Source organism: Poecilia reticulata, chromosome 18, assembly GCF_904066995.2.
Source record: "Poecilia reticulata chromosome 18, P_reticulata-male-v2, whole genome shotgun sequence".
In the NCBI taxonomy this organism is placed as follows: Eukaryota; Metazoa; Chordata; class Actinopteri; order Cyprinodontiformes; family Poeciliidae; genus Poecilia; species Poecilia reticulata.
Window position 1 is genome coordinate 19,091,897 of NC_088847.1, and position 26,846 is coordinate 19,118,742.

At 39.6% G+C, this 26,846-nt stretch overlaps 2 protein-coding genes and 1 long non-coding RNA gene across 4 annotated transcripts in view; 2 read left to right on the forward strand and 1 right to left on the reverse strand.

The window, feature by feature from the left end:
• The window catches only part of ppp1r14bb (protein phosphatase 1, regulatory (inhibitor) subunit 14Bb), a 32,027-nt gene extending 16,052 nt beyond the window's left edge, over positions 1-15,975 (reverse strand). Inside the window, exon 1 of the mRNA XM_008435907.3 lies at positions 15,337-15,975. Coding sequence (XP_008434129.1) covers positions 15,337-15,537 — 201 coding nt within the window. The 5' untranslated portion in view covers positions 15,538-15,975. The remainder of the gene's footprint in view (positions 1-15,336) is intronic.
• Positions 11,997-14,519, forward strand: LOC145548949 (uncharacterized). The gene is made up of 2 exons (XR_014084895.1): positions 11,997-12,085; positions 13,303-14,519. It is a non-coding gene; the product is annotated as an uncharacterized LOC145548949 (long non-coding RNA).
• Positions 15,976-25,042: 9,067 nt separating the features above from the next.
• plcb3 (phospholipase C, beta 3 (phosphatidylinositol-specific)) overlaps positions 25,043-26,846 on the forward strand; it is a 61,222-nt gene continuing 59,418 nt past the window's right edge. The window contains exon 1 of one of the 2 annotated variants that reach the window (XM_017310518.2): positions 25,043-25,759. In XM_017310518.2, the coding sequence (XP_017166007.1) occupies positions 25,661-25,759 (99 nt within the window). In that variant the 5' untranslated portion in view covers positions 25,043-25,660. The remainder of the gene's footprint in view (positions 25,760-26,846) is intronic. The other variant, XM_008435906.3, reaches the window with a different exon arrangement.

Below are 26,846 nucleotides of genomic sequence, written 5' to 3' on the forward strand. Positions count from 1 at the left end.
CTAAAAATAGAGATTTGTCTGATTTCTGATGTTCAGTTTTGATAAAGCTTTAGCATCTCCTATTATAGTGGCGAATAGCCACTGTAAACATCATTCGTTTTGCATATTCTCATCCTTACTGGGTCAGCAGGATTCTAGGAAAACATGGAATTAAAATTAAAACAATGGTTATGATTTACTCAGATTGGCACAAACTCATGTCTTCTGGCAGATCACTCTTTTTCTCCAATAACATTCAGGTACAAAACAAACAAAATGGTAAAATGGCTGGGCGATGCAGCCAAAAAATAAAATCTCAAGTTATTTTATATCAAATTTGATTTCTGATTTAAAAAAACATTTTTCCCTCACTTTTCTTCCTTCCTTAAAAAAAAGAGAAATGACACTGAATTCAAAGTTGAAATAAATAAAAACTGTCAAACATGTCAAACAATACTGTAGTTTAAGAGTGGATTATTTATATCACTCTGGAAAGGGGGGAATCCAGATATTAAAGCTTCAAAAACCGAATGAATGAATTTTACTTTAATTCATAAAATCAATTTATCATCCATCATCCTTTGCGCTGCACAGAAGGCTGTTTGTCAGTGAAATGGCATAATTTGGCCATGCCAGGCTTAAAGCTAAAACACAACAGAAAAGTTGTTTCCTCCAACTGAACTCTTACTATTGATTTTTCTCTCAGTGACCGCCTCTACAGTGAAGAGTGTTGCTGTTACCGTGATCTAGTTGGACTTTGGTTTGATGCAAGAAATCGTTAAGCAACATTTGAGTTTCCAATCATTGGTCAAAGTCTGTTGAATGAAGCAATTCAGTGAGATTTCTTGGCGGAATTCATCTTAAAGTCTGACGACGATTAATCAGTTCTTCAGCCAAGAACTGACAGTTTAATCAGTTCTTGGCTGATTGCATTTGAAAAGTTCCTTCAAGTCAAATCCCAACACTGGGGTGAACATAACATGACTGTTTGGTCATGCAACATTAATAAAACTGTCCTGAAACAGAGGATCACGGGTAATTTAACTACAGTAACACGGCAATGTAGAAGTTATAGTCAAACTGCTGCAGGCAAAGCAGATTCATCTCTACCATCAGATCTATCCCAGATAGTATTTGCATTGGTACGTGTAGAGCATAGGAGCTATGTGCCTCTGCATGACTTCCTCTGATAGCAACCAACTTATTTGCTGATAGGTTCAGGAAACCTTCAGCCACAGCTGCACAGAAACTCCCCGTCTGCAGCGACACCGGCCGACATGTCACATCCTCCTGCTGATGTCTTCAACTACGCTCTGCCAACTGTAATATCGATTGTCATTCAGCATGGCGTCGGGACTCAATTTAATCGACTTGGCTGTGCTGGTTACCGTCCAGAGTCACAAGAGCGACGCCATCTGCTCTGATTTGAAACAATGGAGAAACCGGAGTCTGAACAAAGCTCAACAATCAAAGGTTTGATTTGTAAAGCTGTTCTCCACTGAAGCAATGCATTGGAAAAAGATCAAGAAAAAAGTGAAAAGCTTTCAAAGTGGAAAGAGTTCATCCTGTTCAGATTGTTTCTTCACACAGCAGTGACAACGTCTTATGAAGAAGCTAATATATTCAGCTTCTCTTAGTAAAAAATACTTCATATTTGAGAATTTCCTGTCTGATGAATTGTTTTGGGAAAGCATTCAAGCCTTTAAACGTTTTACATTTTGTCACATTACAACCAAAAACTGGATGTACATGAAGGTTTATTTGGATTTAAGATGATTGCACAATTTTGTGTTGGTCTGAGTTGTGAAGTGGAAGGAAAGTTAGTTTTTTGGCAGAGTTGTCTCTATAAGCTTTCCATAACCAGAGACTGCAATAATGCCTATTTTCTTTGAAAAACATTCATTTTCAAGTCAGATTCTCAATTGGATTTAGGCCCTTACTTTGATTGGTCCATTCCACAACATGAACATGCCTTGATCCGAACCTTTCCAGTGTAGCTCTGGGTGTATATTTAAGGGTTGTTTTCCTGCTGGAAGGTGAACCTTTGCTCTGGACTGGAGTCTTTTGTAGCTTTTATCTGGTTTCTATCCAGGATTTTCCTGTTTTTAGCTGCACTGTTCACTGTTCTCCAGTCCCTGATGATGAAAATCATCGTCCTAACCAATGTTAGGACGATGATTTCAGGTAAAGATGATGTTCAGGGTAGCGACAGATTCTGCGACCTGAGAGTTGTGAAGCTTTGTGGTTTCTCTGATTAAAGCTCTCCTGTATGTTTAGTTGGACGCCTATCAAGTGAAATACATGGAGGTCTGGGGTGATAAAGTGACAAAATATGGGAAAGTTCAAGGGGTATGAAAATGTTAGCAAAACACAGTAGATTAAGGTAAAAATAATGAATAAATCATTAATCCCATGATGAATTAAAATGAGTTTGATGATTTCCATTTGCAAAGTTATTTGTCTTTCTCATGTTTTTCTCTTTCTACCAAAATCTGGATGACAAAAAGTCCTCAGTCTGGTTCATTGGTCTCAACTAGCCCCTTTTTTGAAGGACAACTGTATTTACAGAGGCTTCAGTGTCTATTTTATCTGTTGTTTTGGGTATTTTGCTTACTTATTTTGGGTATTTAAAATGTCTTCCGGTTTCAGTGGGAAATGTTCATTAGAAATTAAAGTTTGTTGATCTTTGAGAGGGTGCAGTTAAATCATCCCATTACCACTGTATTACTGAAAAATGGTCTCAAAATAACAATATTACCATTTATCGCAATAACATCTGGATCAGTTTATCTGGATCAGTTTATCATCCAGGAACATTTGTTAGGTTATATAACCATCACACAACACATTATTTTAAAAAATCAGATGGGAAAGGTGAACCTTCAGCCTCAGTTTCCTGTTGAGGACAGGAAGCCCAAACGATTCATAGTAATACTGTTTACTGAAAAACATGAGCGAGACAAAGAGACGTTATGCACGTGCAGAAGAGACAATGTCACTAGAACTGGACGGAAAGAGGAGATTACCTGCAGATTACAGTACGACTGCATACAAACAAGGATTACTGCAGATTATCATTATGTCACTCTTGGCAAGAACAACAAACACAACAAGTAGCTTAAAGTGTTCATTTAGCCTCGTCATTCTTTAAAAACATTGCTTCCTTTTATTCTGAAAATGTTTAGCAGGAAAGGAGGCCAGGGAAGATGGGAATGTTACTCCCATCAGTTGGTAAATGAGGAATATCCTGAGTAACCTTTATTCAGTATTATTGAGATTTAATCCTTGTGGATTTGAAACTGGAACAGAGGACATATTTGTTCATACAGATCAGCTATCAGAGCAGTTTCTGACCTCCTAAACCTTTGCAACACAACGGATAATCTGACCCACTAATGCGCTGTTTGTTTTATATTTAGCCAATAAGAGGAAGATTTCAGTAGATTACAGTGAGTGAATGAATTTAGGTTTTTTGTATAACTGCAACATGTAATTAAAAGATTATTTCAGACAACAGAGGTGAAACTTTCAACTGATAATTGCATAATTTTTTCACTTTTACATATAATCAAAAAACTAAAGCTGTGAAGCTAATTTTTATTATTCATTGACTTTTTTCCCTGTGGCTCAATCCCTGTGCAGAAACAAATTATTCCCTGGTAGATTTTTTTTCCTGCATTTATTTAAAGAGTTAAAAAAAAAAAACTGCTCACTGCTGTGCAAATTTTAAGAAAAATTATAAGAAAAATGAGCATGCTGAGAGCTTTTAGAGACTGAATGACCACTCAAAACCGAGTGAAGCATCTATCACCGTCACCTTTTTCGCCAATCAACTTTCTCATCGCTGCCCTCAGAGCTTTGATCCCACCAATGTTTAAAACAAGTTTTAAAATTGACGGTTGATTTTTGAAACCTGAGACATCATGCATGACGACTAAAATAATTGTAGCTATTACAAGTTTGGTTGTACAGATTGGACAGATTCCTCTCACGGATATTCAGATGTCAGACAGGAAACATCGGAAAGCCTCTCGAGACCAAACATAAGTTCAGAGTAAACAAACGTGTCCGACGAGAGGGAGATCGTTTCTGAACTATATTTAACAGAGAACAAACAATACAAAGACGTCTGCAACGTCCCCCGGACTTTCTACTTCACCACGGCAGTTGTTTTGTCTTCTGTACTGGGAATTCCCGTCCACGTTTCTGTTGCCTCGCTTTCTGATTGGCTAAACGGCACGATCAATAGGCTGTGTGATTGATTATTCTTGGAGAACACCAAGGACGCTGCAGTATCAGGCCAAAACAATCCAATATTCTAGATTTTAGATTGCCGGGGTCACAGCGTCCTTCCAAGCGGACCAGATTGTTCTCAACACAGGAATATCTCTTCAGATCATCTCAGAGCCGTCACAAAGAGATTGTCGGATGAAGAACAAGGCTTTAGGTAACTATCCACAAAGTCAATCAGTCTAACCATGATTATTAGGAGACTTTACAAATCTAGGTTTACTCGAGAAAAGTTCAACAGACGTTCTTGGAATTGGTTCTATGCGCTTCCAGAATGCGGAACGTTATGTGGAATTGTGACTCCAGCTGTTTCTGGAACGTTCTCAGAGATGAATAGTTGTCGGAAAGATCATCTACTCTCTGAGAAGTGAGTAGGTGATCATAACAAAACTTGTGTTAAGATCTGGAAACCTTGTTTGACCCATGTGGGCGGCATGCCGGTGCCTCTATTAGATGCTGCATAGTCATGTGAAAAGGTTGCTACATTTCACAAACTATCAGTCGCTGTTTTATTTTTGGGGCGGGTCAAGGAGGGACATTGACATCTTGCTGATGTTTTATTAATGTTCTACAGACTTAAAACCCTTTAAAAATATATATCTATAAAAAACAGTCTAACCATGACACACAACAGTGAGTCTGATCAAAAATCAGCAACTCATTGGTTACAATAATGATTGCTCCACTCCTCTCTTCACACTTACTCGCCAACTCGGCTGTGAACTTGATACCACTGGGAGTTTCCAAAGCAGGATAACTTTAGCTTTTGCCAATGTTTGCTGATTTAACTCACACCAAGGAGTCAATAAGGAGCGTTTCACAGACAAATCAGGGCAGCTCTTTTTAAACACATCTAGCATTTCAAAATGACCACCAAACACTACACCCATGTTGCTTTTGTTGCTAAAAATATTTTACGTCTCACTGACTCCAGAGAGGCTTGTACGTCTTCTTAATGATGACGCATTAAATCCTTTTAGAAAGCGCTCTCATGCAGTATAAAACTGGCTCTCAGAAAGATACAAGCAGAACAAAGTCAGAGACTGAATAAAGCCGTAACCTGAAGAGCTCCACTGCTGACAGCTTGACTGATGTCGGCTGTGATCTTCCTCCGGGGAAAGAAATGCTCTGCTGAGTGGATCGGTGTTACCCGCCGGACCGAGCGGCTGGCAGAGGGAGTCCAGACTTATGATCCCTGCCTCCTGAAACACGCTTTATTGTTTTCAGACGGTTAAAAACAGAGAGGCCAATAAACACGGCAACAGAGTCGCTCATCTGTCTTCTACAAGTACTTTAAAGAGAAAACACCCTGGAGCCACTTACGGTTTTAATACACGCCTGCGTATCACACCACATCACCATTATACTGCCTTTGAAAAGCCTCATCAAGGTGCTCAGAAACTCTTACTCAACGGCTGGAGAAAATAGCATTTACAGTTTTAACTGAATAATAATTTAATAGTTACACTCAGAACTTTGCTGAGGACACAGAAAACACTTCAAACTGAGAATGATTCAGTATAATTAGCCATAAAAACGAAAGGTTTCTTAACATTTATTATGTTCGTGAATGAAAATATGTCGTAACACTGACTAAAATAACACACGCAGCCTATAAGTACTTACCAGAAAGGATCTGATCAATAGTCTTTCTCAGGTCGATAAACATGTCATCACTTACTCTCCAAAAACCAACCTACAGTGTCTTTGAAATGTATTCATTTCCCTTAAACTTCTCCACAGGTTTACACATTACCACCAAAAACGTCAACACACTGGAATCAATGGGACGGCGTGTCTGTGAGAATTAGTTTCTCTCTCAGACTTTTCTTATGTCTCGTAATTTAATGGCAAGACAAAAGACGGTTGTACTAAACTCAGAGACTTACTGTATACGCTATTTATGATGTTCAACCTATTTTTTTTACCTAAAATAAAAGATATTGTGAAGTATTTTCAAGTAGTTGCAGCAGTTGGTGGTAAAAGTTGTGTCCAAACTCGTCACAGCTAATTTAAGTTTTATCTCAGATTCAGTAAACGCTGTGTTGTGGATTTTACCTCGTTAGTTGGCGTTTTTGAGCAGAATATGGTGCCATCTACAAGTTGTAAGTTATAACACAAGAAAAATGTCTTATAAGTGAAATAATCTGCCAGTGGAGATAGTACTTTTTAAAATCAATAGTATTGATTATAAACCAAGCTTTTTCTTGCTGGAAGTTCACTGTATGTTAGTTTTGTCAATGCAAGGGTACTAAAGTATTTGCACTAGAAACAAGACAAAAATACTTGGCAAGTTTTTGTGCTTTTGCATTTTAGCACACGAAAACGAGGCCTGTCAAAATAAACAATCAATCAATTAATCGTATGATAAATTTAAACAATCTTGATAATTTCCATTTGTATGATTTATTGTTTTTCTTTTGTCTCTCTTAATGTAAAAAACACTCTTCAGTCTGATGCTTTGGTGTCAACTTGCTCTTGTTTTAAGAATAATTTTCATTATTCACTTTATTTGTTATTTTTGTTGTTTTGTTAATTTATTTTTGGATATTTAAAATGTCTTCCAGTCCCAGTGTTAAATGTTCATTAGGATTTTTAAAGTTTATTAATCTCTGAGAATATGTTCTTGCATTATTATGCCACTACCAGTATATTTACTTGAAAATGGTCTCAAAACAACAATCGTTTATCGCAATAACGTTTGGGACAATTTATTGTCCAGAAAAATGTATCGTGACAGGCCTGAACAAATGTTTTTGTCTAAGAAAAGAGTGAAAAGCTAAAGACAGACATCTCTTGTGCCGATGTGGACAGTTAATATTTTAGCGTCACACTCCGCAGGTATAGAACATTCTCGAACAGTGAGCCGTTAGCCTTGTTCTGTTTCATATAACCTGGTTCTGATTAAACATCTTTCTGCGACAGTAATTACTGAAAATAACTGTTAAAAATATCTGAACTATTTTACTAAAGCTGTAAAACCTCTCAGCGGTAATAGTTGCAAAAGTCCCAGCTGCAGTTTAACCTCAGTGAGCATCTGCTGATGAAGTTGGTATTTTTATGAACTGTTTGTGCTTCATTTCACTTCCTGTGACTGAAAGCTTAAATATTCATCTCAATGACTCAACTCCTGGTTTCCTTATACTCTTCTCCCCTTATTTGTTGTCCTGAACTTCCTTCCCATCTTGCTCACGCACAGATCCAAACACATGCTTGGGTCTCACGATATCCTTGGCCGTTTTCCACCTCTTTGATATGGCCGTACATCCAGTCAGTGTTCAAAAAGAAAAACGTTCGCTCGCTGACTGTGTAGGGCTGTGGCTTGTGCTGAGTCACCCCTCCTCCTCCTCCCTCCACACAGACAAACAGAAAGACAACTGTGTGTTCAACATGTAGGACCACATGTAACCTACTGCAACATGTGTGCGCACCCATCTGTGTGTGTCGGTGTGTGTGGGGAGCTTCCTCAGACACAGTGGAGTCTTTCAGTCCCGCTGTGCAACAACCTCTCTTTGTAGTCACCCTCATGTGAAGCAGGGCAACACTGATTGGTATTCAACCCTTTAAGTTGTGCGTTTTAAAGGAGTCTGGTGAAAACTAAGACGATCACCATGAGAACAAAAATCTGGCAGTTTGGATTATGATTTGCACGTCGAGACAGAGTTCAGGTTTACAGGAAGGAGGGCCACTGAGCTGTTATTTGAAACATGAAGTGATCACTTCAGTGAGGAGCTTCATTTCCTCTTCTGTTGTTGACTCTTCCATAGGAAGAGCCACGTTTCCTTTGGTCAGTTTATTGCAAGGCTTTCTGCTAAATATGTGGCATTACCTCACTTTGAAGGGCCTTTCTGTTGGATTTATGACGTGTAGTATTTACTCCAGTGGCTCACGCAGAACATTTTGATTTAAGGTGCATTAGAAACAATTGTAGCTTTAGCAGATAGTGGTATCTTGGGGTCACCATGTCTCCATAATAACCATCAGACACCATCTACTTGCCGTTTGGTTGTTTGGGAGTACAACAGTACAGTGGACCCTTGTATTCACAGAGTTCACTACCAGTCACCTGAAAATAGCTAATAATTGTCTATTTTATTAGATCAGCCACCAAAAATACCTTAATATGGACGTATTTGCACAGTAGAAACTGAATTGGCACCACAGCAGAAGCTAACGTCTACGGTCTTCCTTATTTCCTCTCTTGAGGGTTCAGCCAATCAGCGCCAAGCAAAAAAAAAAAAAAAAAGGCACTCCTGGATTGGCAGCTGTGCAAACAACAGCCAATAGAGCATTAAGTATCATTTCACATTGGTATTTTATCTTCCAAAGATGCTTTTTCTTTTGAATATTTCAGATATGCAACTCATTACCTGGTGTCTATGGCGACGTTCACACAGCACGCAAATGCAACCGATATCCGACTTTTTAACCGCAATCGGAACGGTCATATCGCTTTTTAAATGACTTTTACGTCGTTCACATGACATAATTCTGCAACCGAAGAAGCAGACACAATAAATCCAGATGTAAACAATGGCTGACAAGCCACAAAGAGACATTGCTATTAGTTGTGCTTTTGTTTTGTCAGCTACTTTCGTCTTATGATCTTGTGACAATTCAAAATCCATCCACAGACGCCGGCATCCATTATTATTTCTATGAACAATGCACTGCTATGTGACATCCACGTTCTTTTTCTGCGGATGTGGGTCACTTTGGGGTCGTAAACCATTCACACAGAAGTCTGATTGTAGTCGCAATCAGTAACGAAGAACATGCAAAAGTAAAAAGAAAAATCGGGATTGAGTGTCAATATTATTGCAAAACTCACCAGTATGATTGCATAGGGCATCTTTTCTTAATGTGGTGTTGTCGTAACATTGACCCAGATTTTCCTATGATAAAGATATAGATTAGATTAATTGTCCTCCTATGTTAGAGAAAAAGCCAAAATGCTGTTCAAAGTGTTAACAGCATGGATAATAATTGACAAATGTACTCAAAATAAGGCTTAAATCTCCAGTGTGCGGTTATTTAGCCGAGTTTTCAGATTGTTTTTCGACAGTAGGTGTTCCTAAATTTGGCCGGCTGTCTGTGCTTCAACATTTATCATCCGATGACTCAACTCATGTATTTCATCAGCGTTCAGCTGGGTTTAAGTACAGTGCTCCAAGATTTCAACACTGCCTGATTTCCAATAACTTTGGCGTTAAGTGATCCCCGTATACACAAGGTAGGACAGAGCAAGGAGATAATCGGTTTTCAAAGAGACAAACTAAAGCCCTTTGCCGTACTGGGGCTAAAGGCTCTAATAGTCTCCCTGACTAATGACTCATTTGGGAAAACCTTGAAGGATAAAATTAGATTTATAGAGACGGATAACGCCAAACGTTCCCGTCTGGTTTCTAACCAGATCAGAAGGACTTCTGCACAGGAAGTCATTTACCGCTCTCCAGAAAGTTCGTTTCATTGTGAATAAAATAGGAAGACACCATAAAAACAAGTATTAAGACGACATGTTTCATAGCCATTATTTAATTTGCTCGCCTCTACTGCGCGCTGTCACAGGGTTAAGGAAACACTTTCTCCCTCTCCTTCCTACTCCTTTTCTCTCTCTCCTTTTTCCATCCCCTTCTCTTCCCCCGTCCGTTGCATTCCTGCTAACCAGTCCTGCCTCTGTTCTCACTCGTATTCCCATCTGCGACTGTGTGGCCACGTTGGACCCTGGAGATCAGGGTCCGCCCACTCGCTCCTCTGTTAACCGTGTAGCTACTGCTTGGTTTCCTGCACGCTTACGAAAAAGCAAACAAGTCCTTTTAGGAGAAGTAAAAAGTTAACGGGGGAAGTTGCCATGGAAATGACGAGGAAATCTGATTGTTCTGCTAAAAGCATCCCAACGACCAAAGGCCGAAGCTCACTTAGCACCCCACGCCCCAAACCGCTAAAAGGGTGGCAACGAAGGACAAAGTTTGGACAGTGTTTATAAACCGGCAGCATATGGAGAAGCCCTGCAGGCCTGTTATCTGCTAGCTCAGGGTTTCTGGTTTCAAGCTAGCATGGCTGGGTTTAAAAATAAACAAAGAGATGGGGAATGTGGGTTTTCTGCTGCAGCTGCTCCCACTCCACAAAACACAGCACACCTATCAGATAACCTGAGGCACCTCTTCACAAACTGCACCTGGGATGAAGGTCCAGGTGGGTTTTGCAGGGCCTTCCATCACCTAAAACAGTTTAGTCACATTACAAACTCAACCCTCAGCATATTTTAGAAGTTAGTGGTGAATAACTGTAGCATGGAAGGAAAATTAAACACAAATAAACCCCAAAAAGTGTGGTATTAACTTGTATTCAGTCCCTTTCACCCTTAAATAAAATCCAGTGCAACCAGGAGTCTCACTATTGGTATAAAGAGGAAGGTATTCTGGTCAGATGAGCCCCAAAAATAAATATTTTGGAAACACTGATTCACACATTTCTCCATGGGGAACATATTTAAAAGAAAAAAGACTTTACGACTTTCTTCTGCTGGAACAAAGACGATGTAAAAGAGTTCATACCTAAAGCCGAACCACCGTAAACAGATAACCACAGCTCCAACTGCACCGACCAAAGCAGCGATGCATCGATCGCAGTTTTCTGGTCGATCACAATCAACAGACTTTAAAAAGCCTGACCTGATGAATACGATTTAAACCACTACCAATTTTCTTTTGTTGCTGTTTGAAAAGTTTCTAAAGACAGAGACGTGCTCCAAAAAAAACAACCAAAGCAAAACATGGTTCTACAACATGGTCCATGCAGCAGATCAGGGCGCAAATGCATGCAAAAGATTAAGATTGGTTTGCCAAGAATACTTTTGAGGCTGTGATAAAGTGACAAAACCTAAAAATGTCAAAAGGGTATGAATATTTTTTACACCGGACTTAAGAAATTTAGGCTGACTAAGCACCAACTAGTTTTAACCACATATCCATCCTTTCACTTTGTATTTCACATGCAATGGATGGAAATATGCTAAAATCTGGATGTCAACCAATGCCTCATTAAAATCTGCCTGCTAATACAACCATTTTACAATTTAAGAAAGGTTTTCTTGATTTAAATGGAATGAGGTTTTTCTCTTCACACTCCAAAAACACAAAATCTTACCAAGTATTTTTGGCCTAGTTTCTATTGTAAATATCTTGGTACACTTGAAGTAAGACAAAACTAACTTATGAGTAACTTTTTAGCACAACACTGGAGGTTGATTTAGGTCAATAATTGCTTAATATTGATGAAAAAGTTCTAGTTCCATTGGCAGATAATTTCACTTACAAGGAGACATTTTTCCCATGTTGATTTTCCATCAACATTAAGGAATTATTGACTTAAAACAAGCTCATTTTTCTTGCTAAAAAGTGACTTAGTTAGTTTTGTCTTATTTCAAGTGTACTGTGACATTTGCATTAGAAACCAGACCAAAAGTACTTGGTAAGAGTTTGTGTTTTTGCAGTGCAGTGCTTGGTTAACCAACATAAACATTTAGCAAACCTTGTTGCCATGGATTTGTGCCACTAAATACTCATAGCAGCAGAAACCGCCGGCATCTTTACTTGTGAGTTTGTCTGAAACTGGGGTTCCTCTCCAGTTACTGTTTGGCAGCACGTGCTTCACATCTCCCACTCTAACTGAGCCCGGCGCGCCTCCGTCAGTGAACCGACTGTAAATTAATCTCTTTGTTGTCTAACAGCCTCGGCTCAGACTGGATCGGGACAACGAAGAGGGGGGCAACCACGAGTATGGACGCCACCAAACCAAGAACGTGAGTCCCAAGGTACAAAATAAGGCAACATTGTCACATAAATTCAACTAAAAGCTGGTTATGCACACACAAGGATAAAATACAGTGGACAGTTTCGTCCCATATATATCCCATCAGGGAACGTTATCCGTTTATAGATTATCAGTGCATTGAAACCTCCATACACAATGAGAGGTCTGCAGAAGATATTATTGGCAGAAAATCAAAGCATGTTGATTTCCAAATTCTCTTTAGGCCCATTAATCCTCTCTGCTGGCTTTAGAGACAGGATGGACGATGTCAGAGAAACAAAAGGCTGCAGGCTGGACCTTCAGACTGAACGTTTCCCCTAATTACACGATTACTTACAGAAAATAGTCCCACATCTATGTTTAGCATGTTCAGACCTGGCAAACTATCTGAAGGAACGTTTGTTGCAGTTTATTGTTTTACCAAGTCAACCTTTTCAGTTTATTTGCTATTTATTTTACATTGGCTGTTATACTGCTAACTGCACTGACTGAACAAATTAAATGAAAGTTGTTTTTACATGTTTGACTGAGCTTGTGAAGCTATTGGTGTATTTAAATGTGCCACTCTGGTGCAGAGTTATCAAATACATTTTTTTATTGGCTGATACTAAATCTTAGATATCTGTATTGGTATCAGAAGTGAAAAATGTGGATTGGTGCATATGTATTCAAAATTTGATCAAATGAAGTTACTGCATGCAGTTCAGTGATATAAATAACACTTCTTTAAGCAAGTGGCATCCCAAAGAAGTCAAATTAAAATGGAAATATTATTCAAGCAGGGTTTCCTTCAGTTTATTATAAGTCTGGCAGGCCACCAGGCTTTAGTTGTGACACCGCCAGGCTAAATATTGCTAATTCATTTAATTTCCTTTGAAATGTTTGCATTTTTAAGACTTTATAGTTGGTGTTCAGGTATTGATCTTCCAATAAAATATAATTATCAAGGGATATTTTCAAATTTCCTGTTAACTTTAGACATTTTTTAACTCAAAAACACGACGTGCCGCTGGACGGATGACTGCCTGACCTCCATAACCACCAGGCTTAGCAGGTTTTCTGCAGGAAACCTTGTTCAAGTGCTCTAAAACTGCTGTGCCATGCCATCACAGACACACGGTTATCTAAAAGGGAAGTACTAAATAGTTTTCCCGTCATCGTTTTTATTATTATCGGTCAGTAAAAGCCTGGCTCTGTCCTGTCCGACTGCATCTTCAGGCCCTGTAGGTCTCCAGACACTATGGACAGAATATGGGTCAAAGCCGGCTCAGTGGACCTGACACCAACTTACCAACTACTGACGCCAGCAGTTATACGCCACACACAGCTGCCGCCGGGCCGCGTCAGAGAAACCGCTCGGTCTGATGAGGTGAAGGAGGATTCTCCTGACAGCTGCATGTCCAGTCATCACTTCGGCTACAGACGGATCGTTGCAAAGAGCCGGGCCGATCAGACATGAATGACTGGACCTCTACAGTCAGACGAGGCACTTCAGAACCTTGTTCGGACTCACTGTGGCTGTGACTAACAGGGAAGGACTGGGAAGTGTGGGTTTTGAAGATATGGATCAGGTACAGGTACTGGGGAGAGTTCTCCAGACCAGTTTTCTCATTCTGATTGGCGGACATAAATTGGCTTAATGGTCCTTATCACCAACTTTGGCCTCTGCAATTATTTCACTAAAGTGTCAAAGTTTTGGTTCCCCATCTGATCAGGCTTGTCTCAATATCTAATTTTTGCTTGATGATAAATTGTCCCAGTAATTACAGCAAGACCATTTTCAAGTAATATATGGGCCTGTCACAGTAAGCAATAAATCAATTAATAGCATGATAAGTTAAAATTAGCTCAATAATCGTTTGAGTGATTTATAGTTTTTCTCCCTTTCTACCAAAAACTGGATGATAACGTCTTCAGTCTGGACCTTCGGTCTCAACCAGCCTTTTCTTCTGTTATAGAGACTTTGTAATTCATTTTATTTGTTGTTTCTGTTGTGTTATTTATTTTGGCTCTTCAAAATGTCTTCCAGTCCCAGTGTTTAATCTTCATCAGAATTTGAGGATGTGTTCTTGCATTATTTTGTCATTATCATTATGTTACTTGAAAATGGCGTCAAAACAACGATATTATCATTTATAGCTAAAACTTCAGGGGCAATTTATCGTTCAACAAAATTAGTTACTGTGCCAAGCCTAGTTGATGATGACTTAATGCAAAACCAATAAAAGTTTAATCTTGTAATGAACACTGGAGAACATTTTAAATATCCAAAATAAAAAACAACAACCAAAAACAATAAATACCAATACACCCAAACAAAATTTCCCTTCATAAACTCTTCGACACGACGCAACTTACTTAAAATTTTTAATTTCTGCATTTAATCATAATGTATTTTCACGGAACCGACAAATATAACATTTCTGATAACACTGTCAGCTTTGTTTTTAATCACCATTAATTAAAATTTATCGAGACAACACTAAGTCATAAGACATTTTTCACAATCAAATGATACACGATAGTATGGATGATGAATTGATGATCTTTACCAATTCTGTATAAGTAAGTTTAATTATTGTTTGATTGTTCAAGTCAAAAACTGTGAAAAACTGGCAGCAGCATTTACTTTGAGCATTTTTTTTGTGTGTGCATAGTCATTAAAATAATTGTCAAAAACCAGATTTTGGTCCACCATCCCATATACCCACAATAAATTTAGTGCACATGGTAGAATATGTTCCCTAAAGTAATAAAAGCACAAGAATTGGAATTGGAATAAAAACAATGCTAAATGGACACACACTGCCAGGTTTAATTTTTTAAAAAAAGCATAACATGAAAAAAATATAGAAAAGCAGGGTGTATTTAAATAATGTGAAATAATTCTCAGGTGTGCTTTAAGCCCGTTTCAGCCAATCAGAACAAAGAGCCACGCTGCCAGCTTCATGATGAGGCTATAAAGCACCATGTGCCACATTTAGCCAACCTGTAGGAGAGGATGGGAAGTTTCCCCGCATCGCTCCTAAAAACACGCAAAAATAGAGATGTTCAATCATTTATTTTCACTATTTGTGTCTTTATTGCTTTAATTACAAACATGTCCGTCAGGTCTGTAAACAGTTCTGTCTGAGAAAATAGCGAAGCTAGGCCAAAAGCAACGGCCAAGAGGCTGATCGTGTTTCTTTCTTCTGGATCAGGCTGATTAATTAATACGCCGCCGAATCGACAGGCTCGGTTCGGTTGTGTTACCTCGCAGTCGTAGAGGTCCGTTAGCTGGTCGATGATCCACTCCTCCAGGTTCAGTCTCTTCCTCAGCTCCTTTCGGTCGTATTTGACGGTAACCCTTCCCTGCTTCCTAACGGGAGTCTCCGGTTCCTCCGTGGTGCCGGCCGGCGTCTGGAAATATACCCGCGGTTGAGGGCTTGTCTCCGGGCTCGTTACAGCTGCCATTGTCGCTCGGTTAGGGGATGATTTTTCTCTTTTTTAAAAAAAAAAAGGAAAATGGACCCCCCTCCTATCTGGAGGTGTGGAAGTGTAAAAAAATGGGACTGTTGTTCTACAAATAAATAGCTGTGTGTGACTTGAAATCCCCCCGGTAAGAAAAAAAAAGAAAAGAAAATAACGGTCGCTGGACCTTTTGTTGTCCAAAATGGCTCAAAGGGACACTGACATGGGATGTCCGCTTCCACAAAGACAGACCGACTGCTGCGGTTCAAGTGGACGTGTAACCGGCTTATCGGGCTATTTCCAGCAGTCAGGCTCCCTGCTTCTGTTAAAAAAGGAGAAGGCAGCGGAGGCAGAGCCGGCCGCAACTCTTCTGGTTGAGTACAAAGAGGAATCACACGTCGGTCTCTCCGTTCCGCTGGTCCCCGGGGAGCAGCGTGGTGGGCTTTACGGGTCTTTTCCGGGATCCGACTATGATGGATCGGATCTTCTGTGTACGAATTGTTCACGGGTTTATTTTTTCAGCTTTTAGTGCATTTTTAGTCTTTTGTTTTTGTATTTTTAATAGTAGAGTAAATTAATTAATGTTTCTTCTCCGTTCCGCTGCTCCGAGGAGAGGAGCATGATGGGCTTTCCGGGTTTTCTCCGGGATCCAACTCTGATGGCTCGGCTCATTTTTTTTTCATTTTTTCATCTTTTTGTTTATTTTTTGTGCGGTCACTGTATGTTAATAGTATATTGAATAAATTTCTGTTCTTTTCTACCAAACACTATTATTATTATTATTATTATTTTATTATTATTATTTATCCAACCTGGTACTAGAGCAGATTCTGAACAGGTTATTTTGAACTGGATTAGATTTCTAAAAACAGGGTAAATATGTTTTTCCAATAAATGGTTTTTTTTTTGTTTTTTTTTGCAATATTTTGGGAAGGATGTCAGAGCTGGAAGACAATTGAACTTATTTGTGGGCAAATGATTTTACAAAATTGTTGCAGCCTGGATCATTGCTTAAATTGAATAGTGCAAAAATGAACTCTATAGACAGATTGATTGATAGATACTTCCTTATTGTTAAATAATGAACTCATACATGGCTCATTATTAGTTGTTAGCCTTACATCTTAATTTATTTAAATTATAAGTTGATTAATTTACTTATTTACCCAGCATGTAAAAATGAGAGTTGCTAAAGAGCCTGAAATAATTTGATTTAGAATGTTTTCATGCTGCATTGGGATACATATAGTGAAAGTTTCTCACCTTGATCTCACACTTTAGCTTCAAAACAGCACAATAAAACCCAAAGATACTTCATGCTGCTTAAGTTTTCAATAGCCTGTCTCTCTTCCGAGATTACAATACAAACCATAGGTGGAAATCAGCAGGAACAACTGTATTTTCTGCCTCATTGTTGGTCTTGAAATGAAAGTGATTCACCAGCAGGCGAAGGCCACAGCGATAAGGTATTAAAAGGAGAAATGTGCCGCATTTCTTCACAGTGGGTCCATTGTGCTGTCACAGCGGGGAGCCTCCTGCCTGGACGGGCAGATTGAAACTAAAGTTTGAATAACAACAGGAGTCAGGGAGGAGGTGCAGACAATCACTGTCTCTCACTTCTTTTATTGGTCTCTGTGTGTGTGTGTGTGTGTGTGTGTGTGTGTGTGTGTGTGTGTGTGTGTGTGTGTGTGTGTGTAATGTGGGGATGTTCACATCTATCATTTCTTCATATCTGTGTGTGTGTGTGTGTGTGTGTGTGTGGAGGGGGTTGAACACGTGTGTGTCCTACTGGGCAAATTTCACAGACAACCATGGCAACAAGACATGAAACCTGAATTATTCAGAGAAAGGTCTGAAACTTACAGTCGAGTAAGCACACATTTAGACATGTGTGCTCAGACATGCACAGCTTTTCACCCACATTTCTGCAGCAGAAAAACTCGACAAACACGCTGCAAGGTGAACAAACTCTGTGTCTTCTGGAAAGAGGGAGAGACGTTATTAAAACTCATCAGTTGTTCTGTCAAAATAATGAAGAAGGTGATGGTGAGTTTGTGTGTTTTGGTTATAGGCTGGGCAATACGACTTCAAAATAAAATCAGATTTTTTTATTTTTTTTAAATGCCAAATCGTAGATGCCAAATATTTTCAAAAACCTGCTTTTATTTCAGGTATATCTTCTGGAAGATCTTAAAGTTTAAATAAATGCAAGCCGTAAAACAGGATTATAAGCCCGGAGCGGGCTGACATCACTGAGATGCTTTGTCTGGTTTTCTATGTTGCTCTGTATGTTAGCAATGCCAGAATGCAAAGCAAACTCAATTGAGCTGAACCTAAAGAGTACATTGGTGGGAAAAAAAATCTTACTTTCCAAAAATTAAATCTTCATAAACAGAAAATCTGACTTTTTTTTTTTTCCTGCCCAAATAAATCTTGTAAAAATATTTAAAACGACACGTTTAGACAGAGAATCCAGTAGTTATCTGCAGATTATACGGTAAACTCAAATCAAGTAAAAGTTTATTTATACAGCAACATTTACAACAACCTCAGCTGACCAAAGTGCTTCACAACAAACACAACATCACAGGTAGAGAAATGATCAAATAGAACATCAAATTAAGTTTTAGGAGAAATAATAAGACAATAATTACAAACCTGTGTTAGAGTTTGAATAAAAAACAAAACAATACTTAAACAACAGCTGCCGTCATTTTCTGCTGCAGAAAATTGCTGCATGTTTATTTCCAACAACCTATTAACCCCAATTGCTTAAAAGGGCAGAATTACATAAAATCGACTATATTGGGCTTTCATCATGTTATAATGTTATTCCATCATCGGTTTAGTTTGATCTGCGTTAAAACTGTTGTCTAAAATCCAGAGATTTTACACACACGTTGGGAAGGCCGGCTCCAGAAGTGGCATTTCCTGCACTGGTTCAGTGAGCCAAGAAGCCTTTGAAGCATGAGAGACAAAGAGATCTGCTGCTGATCTGAAAACTCCAGTTTTTCCAGGGCGGCTCGTTGTTTTTGACAGTTTGTGACCGAATGAAGCTGCTCGTTGCATCAGATTCTGTTCTGTTCGCAATGTTTGCTATTTGAGTTTTTCCTCCTCGTTGACTTTTTTCTGTTTTATCTTCAAAGGTTTTTTCTTCAAGAATTAAAAAAAAACATAGATTTTTATCAATCTAAAGATGTTTTTGTTTTTTTTTTTGTAACAAATGTGACATGATTCGTCACGCCGAAGCGCCTTGAGGCAGAAGACGCTTAACTGTGGATTAACCGAATCGCTGATGCTTCTGAGCGGAACAGATTTTAATGTTCCCTGCAACATCAGCGCTGAAACAAGTTCAACTGGTTCTTTAACAGAAAACATTTCTATCATCTTTTAACTTTTTTTTTTTTTTTACATGTTTTGCACACTATTGATTTGCGTGTAGAGCTCCTTCAGTGACAGACAGACTGCATCCTAGGTGCACATAAAAGCGTTATCACAGATCCTTCCTCCCCACATTTTATAACCATTTATACGTTTATAGCCGTCACTCCTCCCAACAAACGTGTTTACATCCCTGCTGACGCTAAGGAACTAATAAATAAAATTATGATATAGTCATCATATGACACGAATAAACTCGTACGAGAATAAAGTCATTATATTATGATTCTATTCTCATACACCTTTACTCTTGTAATTTTATTTTATTTCCTTAGAATAGCCCTAATACTCAGTTGGACATTATTATCGTTATTTCCACTTATGCTAAAAGGTTATGAATCATCCTGAATGAAAAATCTGTCATTTAAAGTTTTAAATTAACATAACAGCCATCTCTATAACGTGCTTGTTTGTTTGTTTGCTTGTTTGTTTGTTTGTTTGTTTGTTTGTTTGTTTGTTTGTTTGTTGTTTGTTTGTTTGTTTGTTTGTTTGTTTGTTTGTTGTTTGTTTGTTTGTTTGTTTGTTTGTTTGCTTGTTTGTTTGGATCCCCAAACAAAACTCGACCCCTTCTCTTCTGGGGGTCCAGATCATAGAAAACAACATTAATTATAGAAACAGTTACATTAATGCAAAAATATAACACTTTATATAATAAAATAATTAAACTGCATTAGAAACAGCATATTTTCATAAATCTACAATTATAAAACTGTATAATAAAATAATTAAGCAGAGCTCTTTTAAAAGCATTCGTTTCATGTTTTTATTCTTCTAAAAACAAATCTTTTGTTCAGCCTTCCTGCTGCATGGTGGGAGAGTAAAACAACCTTTTAAAACATTCATTGTATTAACATCGCGCAAAGTTTGGCTAAATAGCAGTGGATTATATAAAGCAATCGGTATCTTACGCACTACAATATTTCTAAAAAAAAAAAAAAAAAGCACAAGAAACCATTTAAATGAGAGGTACTCAATGTTCTCTCCACCAGAGGGAGCTGGAGGTCAGTTTGCATTTTATTTCTTGCAGTGTGTGGGAAACAGTGAGGCAGACCAGGCCTCTCTATGTAAATCTCCATTAAAATAAGAAGCTCTCCCCTGCTTGTGTGTGTGTGGGGGTGTGTGTGTGTGTTATCTTTATCATTCCATGCGTGAGTGTCCTCTGTTTGCACCTCCGTGACTTACTGTGATTTATGTGTGCACAACGAGGATTGATGTGTGTGCACATGCAGGTTACACCCTGCACAGCTGAAAATGGTCCATCCACATTCCTAACTGTTGCACAAACACCGAGCGTCAAACGTGGGCGCAGTTTGGCTCTGCCGCCACTAGATGGCGGTACGTTACTGAACATGTGCCTCACATCTACCGTGAGAACCAGACAGAAAAAATTTATGTCATTCAAAACATTTTGGCACGTTTGCAAGAGATAATTCAGCTGTAAATAAATAAAAGCCTGCAGTGAAAGCAAATGGTAGTTCTCTGGTAATCGACATTGTCCTTGGATTGGTGCTCTAAAGGGGGGGGAAACTATAATCAGCGCTCGGCCTGGACGCCCACATGAGTGATTTTCTCCAAAACAACCCTGACAATAATCCTGCAGTGTTGTGGAGACAGCTCCAGACTCCAGTAAAAGCTGACAGCGGCTGCACGCCAAAGTCTCAGGAATCTGATCAAGTTTTTATTGCTACTGTGGACAGGCCTCTCCCATTGAAACCAGAGCATGCACTGGGTGTGTGTGTGTGTGTGTGTGTGGATAGAGAGGGCAGTGTGTTGAGGACACAGTGAGCATGTCTGTCTTTTTTTTTCTTAACACAATGTGTCTTTGTGAGTCCTTGGCGTTGCGTTGGAGAGAAAAATTTGTCCGTTTGCTGGACAGAGAGAACGAGAGAAGAAGGAAAGATGAGTGGATGGGAGTTTTTTTCCTCTCAAACATCTGTTCATTTCTGCTCCTCCGACCTTTACCTCTGCTCTGTTTTTATTATTATTATTGCAAGCCACGTCTTGACTTCTCTTTTTGTTTTATGTCCAGTCAGAAAGTTGGTCGTTGACTTCCTTGTTGTGCTAAATGCCTCGACACATTCCCGCGCTGCGACCGGTTCCAGTAAAGAAACCACATTCTTTTCAGAAATCCCTTTCACTTTTCGCTGTGCTGCTCACCTCTGGGTGAGGCTTTGCCTGATCTGTTGCCAAAAACAAAGATGAAAAAATTAAATTAAATTAAAAATGAAAAAATAGATTGTGAAAATCTCCTGCACCTTGCAGATGTAACTTTTTGTGTTGGAGAAGCAGCAAATTTCACAATGGTGTGGTGGATAAAACAATAAGCAGTCATTTCAAGTCTTTAAATGTAGGCTAAGAAAACAACTGCGGATATTAACCTCACAGTCACAAACTATGAAGAAGTTCTCCCGACTTGCTGTTTGAAGCAGCCAATCAGACGTCAGAGTTCCTCCTAGTCCCGCCCACTGAGTTTGATTGATGAAGGTGTTTAGTTTAAATTAATTCATGATGTTCTTCAGCACAAGAGCATGAAATCATCTAGAAAATCATGAAATAATAATATGTAGATTTTCACTACATATAATTCATTCTATATTTAATATATTTCATAGTTTTCAGTAAAAACTGAGCAAAAGTACTTATTTTTGGCCACTAAGTTGTGGATCTCTGCAGCTCTTCTTCAGTTACCGTTGGCCTCTCTGTAGCTGTTCTCTAATATAACACTGTTTTATGAATATATCTGTGTTTTAATCTCCAGCTGGTGGAAAAACTACGTCCCCTAAACTATCTGTTCTTGTTTCAAGAGAAGACCTTCATCTTTAACACCATAAATCTGCTGCCAGGGTGAACTCTAACACATATGATTTGCAGTGCTTATAATGTCATGTGGAAGTTTTAAACAGAGATTTAATTTCTGAAAACCAGCAATATGTTGAGTTGAAGTGTCTGGGTAGAAATAGAGAGGCTGTAAATATGAAAAATGTACAACCTTTTTAACCAAAATCCACATTTTGTACCTTTTTGTACTTTCATTTGGATTTCTAATGCTTCTCTAAACAGCCCAAGCAGTTGAAAGAGACAATAAGTAAATGTTTTGAGCCGTTTCAAAAACCTCCACATTACTGGAGCGCTCTCCGCCATTACCTAGCAACCCACGCTGCGCTCCAGCACATTTGGCCAGCTGGTTTTACCGCACTGTGCAATGGCTGCTGGAAAACACAAGAATTTTGTTGTTGACTTTCCATTTAGGAGCTTCTGCTTTTCAAAGATCTGGAGTTGTATAACTGCGCAGTGTAAACGTTGAGTTAGGGGGCGTGGCCAGCAGCAGCTTACTTGAATTTAAAGTGACAAGACGCCCTAAAGCAGCTAATTACACCGATCAACAGAAAAAAAAGTTGTCTGGGGTTTTTCAACTGTTTTAGGGTAATTTTGATTTACTGAATCCAAAAATCACATTGGTTTTGATCATCGGGTCAACTTTCTGAACTACGGATGCAACATCAGCATCAAAATGCAGTTGTTCTCACATCTGGATCGGTTTCCTGAGAATCTGGGATTGACGAGTGACGATGAGGAGAGTTGAAGACATAATGTTCAGTTTCCATGTATCTGTGTTTTTTTATTCAACTTACAGAAATCCAAGTTTGTAACAATTAATTAATTAATTCATTCATTCTGTTAGAAAACATTAGTTTTTTTATCCTAAAACCTCTTTTTGGATGATAAATATTATCAGTTCATTTACGTTAGTATCACAAAAAAGTAATCAATTCACTCAGAAGATCAGATTCTCTAAATCAAATTAGAATGAAAACCTGACCTGATTTAGAAAAAATGGGATTTAATCTGTCACCGTCACCAACTGAATATTTCTAATTCAGTTGAAGAAACATAGACAACTTCCAAAAAAATGTGTTATTAAAGAAGATCAAAATAGGCAGAACAGAATAAAGTCTCATTATGTAAGAACGATTTTGAGCAAAAAAAATGTAAAGAAGATGTTTTGTTTAGACCATAGACTCATCCTAACCTGTTGCACGTCCTCTTTAAATGCTGTGGGCAGATCAAATAATGTCCAGCAGCTTGAGTCCATATTTTAGAGGCCTGTCTGTGGGTTTCTCTGTGACGGGCCAGAAACAGGTGCCTGCACTTCAGTTCCAGCTGACAACACACCATTGTTTGGCCAAAAGAAATAAAGTGGAAAATGTTTTTTTATTTATGTATATTTATGACAGAGAGGAGTGGAGGGGGGTGCGGCTGTGTGTGCATCTGCTTATAAACCAGCGAAACAGAATATTCCTGCCAATGTGTGTGCATGCTGCAGAGCTGTAAATATGCATTTGCTGTGCTGCGTGTGTGTGTGTTGGGTTACGGTCTGGTTAATTAACAGTGTGCCTGGTTTTTGTTACTTCCTGGATTCAATTTCTTTGGATCACATGAACCCAAAAGATGCAAACAAGCTTCACAGGTTAGAATACGTTGCAGTTTGCTGGCTCTCTCCTCGCCTTCGTCGTCCGCTGCATGTTCAGGGAAACACAAACAGAAAGTATGTTCATCAGTCATTCAGTCAGCAGGCTGCAGCATAGCAAACATTCCTGCCTGGTGGAGTTAAGGAGTAGGGGAACAGCAACGGGTGCGGGACCCTCTGAGATGTTGCTCGGCAGCTGGATTTGGTCGGGATCAGAATGCGAGTCCTTTGTTCCGCAGCAGGCGACCGCAAAGAAAAGTTGCTCTCTGGTTTCGTTTACCGTAAAGTCGTTTTAATGCAGATTTGCAGTTTGTTATGCAGCTTCTTTGTGTCACAGAGGGAACGGCTCCCCTCCAGGCCTGTCAGATCAACACTTTGAAGATTATTGTGAATCTTTAGAAAACATTGGTCAGGTGCAAGCATGTTTTATTAACCAAGCAATCTGTCACTGTCAGCAAACTCAAAGACGTAGGTAATATAGAGATTTACTTCAGATCCATGCTGTGAACACTGTGAGTTTTGGCCCAGCTATTAGACATTAGATTGGCCGTTGGCTTTCTCTACGATTCCAGTCATTTTACAGCTCTTCTGGGATTTCTCCCATTAACTCAGATTCCCTCTGGTAAACTTTCTACCGGGCCAATCAGAGAGCAGAAGGAGAAGCTGTAAACAATGAGGTCAATTTTCTGTGCTGTAAAGTGGCTACATTCACATCAGCTCCATTTAATCCGCTGTAATCGAACTTTGGTTTGTCTAGAAAGTGAGTTCACTTGGGGAGCTGTGAATGCGCAGTCAAGCAAAAACGTGAACCTACAAACTTAGGTCTGGCTTTGGTTAAAGTGAGCGCTGGTGCAGTTCGAATACATGTGTGAGCGCTAAGCGAACCGCAAACTGCTCCAAAAGCAGGAAGTGAACTGCAGTGCAGGGCATTCTGGGTAAATACAACCAAAACAAACGCGCTAGGTTAGCGCTAGCTGGAGAAATTACTTATAGTCTTTTACCAAAGACAAAAAAGAAATCCTACAACCACTAAAATTTGACACCACTCCATTTTCGTTTATATTTTGTGAAGCTCACATCTTCTTTAGAGGTTTTTGTGTCGTTTCCTTCAGTGGTTCTTGGTGCAGCGCCCCCACAGGTGAGGAGGGGAACAGGTTTTAAAGGAGTTTGGTTTGTTTGACAGTGCAGTGTGAAAATGAACCGCACCAACTGAAAATGTAACAAATGTTTCAGTTTTGGCCCCCAATGTAACTGGGTCTACCAGAGTATTATAGTGAAAACAGAATTAGGGCCAGTTGGCCTAATTGGTTGTTTCTTAGTACTGGGAAAAAGAGAGGAGCTCGATTTTTCCCCCCACATATTATCTGTCTCAAACTACCATACTCTAACATGACATTTTTAAAAAATTAATAAAACTTACACACTGAAGCTTTAATCATCCGAAACATTTGAGTGACAAAAACAGAGGCATTTTAAGGAAGTTTGAAGACCTAACTATTAGTCAAGACCGCTTTTTTTGCACAATCTTGCACATTGCACAGCTGTTTCAGTCTCACGTCCTCATTGCTTTACCATTGTAGAGACACAAAGCAGCAGAGGAACTCATTTAAACACACCCATTTCACACAAACTCCGACTCCCCTCTCGCTTCTCTCATTTCTCTGTCACTCAGCGCTATCTGACGCCGTCCTCCTCCTCTCCCTTTACGGCTCCTCTTTCAAAAAAAAAAAAAAAAAACTCTCTCTCTCTTTCTGTTTTTTTTTTCCTCACAGAAAACATGCTGGTAGGAGAGGAGGAGGAGAGAAGAAGAAGAAACGCCTCAGAGGCGACAAGAGAGTAAGAAAGCGGGGAAAGTTGAGAGAGGCGACCAGATGGACCGGAGGAGGAAACGGGAATCTCCACTGCGCTTTTAGGAGGGGATCAATAAACAAATAAATGAATCAAAGCTGGTGATTGAAAGAAGACAGGGCGCGTCGCCGCGGGTGCGTGGACGCGGACGTGAACAAGACAGCAGTGACTGTGGGTCCCGTCTCCGTGTGGATCTGGCTCCTCATGCGCCGCGGCAACTTTTAAGGGGCCTCCGAGAGGAAAAAAGGAGGCGAAGAAGAAGAAGAAGCTTTGGAGGAAGGAAGAAGCTGATCGATAAGCTCCCGGGGAGTCCCGCAAGCGCAAGCCGGGGTTTTAGGCGTTGGCAGCCGGGCAGGGGAGTCCCTCGTCATGGCCGGGGCCAAGCCGGGAGTCCACGCGTTGCAGCTGAAACCCGTGATCGTCCACGAAGAGCTGAAGAAGGGGAGCAAGTTCATCAGATGGGAAGAGGTGAGGTGCTTTTTGCTGAATCTGCGCTTTCAAGCGCATAAGTTAGTGATCAGCGTGTGTGTGTATGTGTGTGTGTGTTTCATAACTAACAGCGCAGGTGTGCGTGGACCGTGTCCTGAACAGAGGAGCTCACTGTACTGAAAGTGTGTTAATGTGATACTCTGCCTTAAAGAAAAAGAAAGAAAGTCCCTTATAGTTGCCAGCAGGGTTTTAAATGCGCCGTTTTGTGTTGACTTCCAGTCGAGCCGGTTTCTCCTCACCTTTACGTAACTTCCCCCAACTCCTGCGTCCCTTGAGCACCTGTCTCAGCAGGACGCATTTGAGGGGCGTGGGGGAAATCACGCTCAGGATCTCACCTGAAAATATCATTAAGCCTTTTTTAGACACGCTTCCGCGTATTTTCGGAGTCTTTTCATGCGACCGCAGATGTTTGCTTCCGCGTTTTACCTTCCGCGTGTTTATCCTCGTGTCTGGCAACCCTGACACGCACTGACGGTGTCAACGAGTGAGTGTAACAGGGTGTAAGGGCCTCGTCGTACCCATTAATGATTAACAGAGGCTCGAGCTGCAGACCGCATGCAAAGCGTTTGTCTCTGTGTTCGGTTGTGACCGTAAACGTTTCGGCTCGGAGGGGAATGCTGCCCTATTTGCGCTCTTATTGCGATCATGTTTCGCAGATAGATCAGGTTTGGTCACCTGCAGGAGCTCAAAGCTCTCAGATTTAAATACATGCTGGCAGAAACTGAGCTGAACATGTTAGAATGTTTGGGTTTGACTGAGTTTTCTAACTTAAATATAATCATACTTTCAAAAAATAATAATAAAATAAAAAGCCCTAGCTGATTCAGGGCAGTAGTTTTAAAAGTGAGACGACGTTTAAATTTCTGTCACCTCCTCAGATTTTACAACATGATCATAATTTATTTATTTTAATGTTTTTTCCAACTTCAGAAAGTGAGTGTTTAGTATTTCCATCTTAATAGGCAGAAAGCTGATGTTTTAGAAAAAGAAGCAAAAATTCAGACTCAATGCACATTAATTTTTGACAGTTTTACAGCTATAAAATGAAAATGTATATGTATACGGG